Source organism: Otolemur garnettii, unplaced genomic scaffold, assembly GCF_000181295.1.
Source record: "Otolemur garnettii isolate 467f Iridium unplaced genomic scaffold, OtoGar3 scaffold00071, whole genome shotgun sequence".
Classification (NCBI taxonomy): domain Eukaryota; kingdom Metazoa; phylum Chordata; class Mammalia; order Primates; family Galagidae; genus Otolemur; species Otolemur garnettii.
Window position 1 is genome coordinate 4,094,286 of NW_003852466.1, and position 3,681 is coordinate 4,097,966.

At 43.3% G+C, this 3,681-nt stretch overlaps 1 protein-coding gene across 3 annotated transcripts in view; it reads right to left on the bottom strand.

Moving 5' to 3' along the window:
- The window catches only part of LYN (LYN proto-oncogene, Src family tyrosine kinase), a 92,894-nt gene that overhangs the window by 59,749 nt on the left and 29,464 nt on the right, over window positions 1–3,681 (bottom strand). For all 3 annotated transcript variants that reach the window (XM_023515403.1, XM_003793681.3, XM_023515402.1), the window contains exons 5-7: window positions 1,007–1,105; window positions 778–881; window positions 88–237 (exon numbers count right to left, since the gene is read on the bottom strand). In XM_023515403.1, coding sequence (XP_023371171.1) covers window positions 88–237; window positions 778–881; window positions 1,007–1,105 — 353 coding nt within the window. The remainder of the gene's footprint in view (window positions 1–87; window positions 238–777; window positions 882–1,006; window positions 1,106–3,681) is intronic.

Below are 3,681 nucleotides of genomic sequence, written 5' to 3' on the forward strand. Positions count from 1 at the left end.
AAAAAAAAAAAAAAAATAGTGCTTGACACCTTACACATTATCATAATAAATGTATTCTGTCTTGTCCAATCTTTGGTTTTTACATACTTTGGTAATGCTTAATCATGTCGCTGATACAGGGAAAAGTGATCCGTGGAGAGATGTAATAACCCCCATTGTCCAGACTTCTGATTTTGTAGTGCTTAATGACATCACCGTGCACCGGGTCATAGTCTCTGACAGACAGAGAGAAGCTTCCTGTCAGGAGAAAAGTGTAAGTAAAGTATACATTCACATTAGACAAACAAAATGTGCATTAGACAATGCTGCTGTATACATTTTACCATAAAAATATATAAAATATAAATTATGCATATAATGGGTAATTTTTAAGCCCTATGAAAATTCTACTTGACAAATGAAACTAGCATTTTGTTTACTGAGTAGGTTGCCAATATACCATTTTCTTTCTTCGTGATTATTTTTAAAAATTATTATTTAGCTGAATTAAGAGGTTACTTTGATTTTCTTTCTCTTTAAATTTCAGTATTTTCTCTAAACAATAAGACCAGAGGCTCAACAAACATAAACAATAGTGAGGACTGGCCATAACTGCCTGCTCTCTATGTAACTTAAAAGCAAAAGTTATCATTTCAGCTTATTTGCTATCACACTATGAAACTTTTACTACCAGAACAAGTGTGTAGTATAGCCTTCTTTTTATTTTTGAGTAATTCTACAATAGTTTCTAAAAATGCTTTCCTAGTGTTTTGTAAGAGGACTTAAAACACATCCCACCTTTTAACGTTTCACTTTCTCTGATAAGAAAGGACCCAGCACTGTTTCCTGGAGCCAGGAGCTGCCTTTCTGCATCCTTCCTGGTTATATCCTTGAAAAACCACCTGTCAAAAGACAATTTAACATTTCATGAATATCAAGTTCCCCAGCACGATGAAAACGAAAATATCAACAAGAAGCCCCTTGAAGTAAACAAAACCCCTGGAGAGGACGGCGTGTGAGGACTCACTCTTCCGTCTCCAAGGTGTTGACTTTGGCCACGTAGTTGCTGGGGATGAAGCCTTCTCTCTTGGTTGAAAGGGACTTAGCTTTCCACCATTCTCCATGCCTGGAAAAGAAACATACATCAAAAATAAACCAAAGGAAATAACTGGCTGGGGTGGTACCTACCTGGAGTCCTACCTACTGGGAAGGCTGAAGTAGGAGGATCGCACTCCCAGCCGGGGCGACAGAGAGAGACCCCCATCTCCAAAAACAAACAAAATTAAAAAGAAGCAAAAGATATCAAATATGCCCATAAATATGTACAAATATAGTATATCGATAAAAAATAAATTTAAAGTGACACAGTATTTCTAATTCTACAGAAAAACCAAAACATATGTTCACACAAAAACTTGTAGATGAACATTCAAAGCAGCGTTATCTGTAAAAGCTAAAGGTGTAAATGGCCCAAATGTCTACCAACTAATGAATGAGTAAACAAAATCTAGCCCATCCATTTGGTGGAATATTAAAGGAATGAAGTACTAATACACACTACGACATGAATGAATTTTAAAAACAATTATGGTAAATGAAAGAAGCCAGTCAAACAAGATGACTGCATGATTCTATTTAGATGAAATGTCCAGAACAGGTCAATTTCTAGAGATAAATAGCAGATTAGTGGTTTCCTAGAGCTGGAGAGAATGGAGGGGTTGGGGGCAATGGTTAAGGGATGCCGGGTTTTAAAATGGTTCATGGTGATGGTCACACAGTTCTGTGAATACCCTAAAACTGCAAAGGAATTGCATGCTTTAAATTGGGTGGTACCATTAATTCTCAATAAGGCTGTTAAAAAAGAGAAAAAGCTTTTAGAGAGGTTTTGAACACAGAGAAATGATAGATTTCAAGGTGCTGACACATGGTAGAAATGCATCAAAATATCACCCTGTGTCCCAGAGAGATGTATAGTTATTATATGTTCACTAACAATAAGAGGGGAAAAGTGTTTACATCCAAAACTCAAGGGCTGCAAAAGCAAATTTTTTAAGGTACTTGTTTTGGGGGTGGGGTGAGGGAAAGTGAGGAATATCCCTGGGACCCCAGCATTCAGTGGGAAAATTCACTCCTCTCAATGGAATAAAAATACGTTTAGAGACTAAAGCAAAGGCCAACAGCCTTACAACCAAAGTGGGAGGTCACTGTGTTCAGTGCTGCCAGAGAAGAGTTGGTAAAAGTGACTCCCATCTTGCAGACGCAAAACGTCTATATCTTCCCCCAGTATAGCTAAGAAATTCTTTAGGACCTTCATGGAAATGAGAGTCGTAGTTCTTGTGTTATATACTCCTTTGTTCAAACATCTAGTAACCATAGAGATGGAAGCCATGAGGAAAAGGAAAGAAAACCATAAAGAGAATTCCCAGCAGGTAGGTCACCACCAGCTCACCCTTGGCCAGGAGCAGCCCTGGAGCCTGGGAGGGGCCAAGGAGCTGGTGAGGAGGAAGAAATGGGTCCCTAACCCTGAGAACTTCACTGTGTTCCTCTGTGAGTTCTATAAGCTGATGAGGTCCCGTTTGCAACAGACCAGGGATAGTGAAAGCTACCACAAGCTCTGTGTCCCTGCTGTGAGCACACACACTACAGGGATGGTCAAGCTACCACTAGGCTCTGCCGCTCTGTGTCCGTGCTGTGAGCACACACACTACAGGGATGGTCAAGCTACCACTAGGCTCTGCCGCTCTGTGTCCCTGCTGTGAGCACACACACTACAGGGATGGTCAAGCTACCACCAGGCTCTGCCGCTCTGTGTCCGTGCTGTGAGCACACACTCTACAGGGACGGCCAAGCTAACACCAGGCTCTGCCCGCTCTGTGTCCGTGCTGTGAGCACATACACTACGGGGACAGCCAAGCTACCACCAGGCTCTGCCCGCTCTGTGTCCGTGCTGTGATCACACACTCTAGGGGGACGGCCAAGCTACCACCAGGCTCTGCCCGCTCTGTGAGCACACATGCTACACACTCGTGCCCACTGCTGTTCCCAGTTTATAATTAAAGAAACCATGGTACAGAGAAGGGGCCTGAACAGTCACACAACCATCATGTGGCAGAGCCAGGATTAAGCTGGGGTCAGTCCATAAGCAGCACTCTGGTCTCTCAGCCACAGGACACCTTACCCTTACTTAGTGGGTCTCCCTCCTCTCATCCTTTTTGGCTGGCCAGGGTGACAGACACTTCATGCAGGATTAGTAGAAGAAGCAAGCTAGAAGGAAAAACTTTGGAGTTCCTTATTCTTAGTACTGTCCTTTGCCCTGTGGTCTTTCAGGGGCAGGGGTGGAGGAAATGATATGGCCAGTGTCTGCACAGAAGTGTGGCCGCCTGGGCTTTTCCAACACGGCTGTGTTAGGACAGTATTCTTGGAAATCTAACCAAGGTGGGCCCATAAACCCAGCATGAATCTGAGTGAAATAATAAAATTAAAATGTCACAGATGCCACACAGACTCAGACGTCTTAACGTTGGCAAGGCTGGAGAAAGAATGAACAGGCATTGTTCTGCACCTTGTGGATCGTGAACAGTGCTCATGGCTGGAAGCCTCCTTTGGGCCTCCTCCTTCCACTGCCCCAGCCACAGTGCAGCAAGGAGGCTAGGAGGCTGCACTGGCTGTGGGGGAGGCTAGGAGGCTGCACTGGCTGTGGGG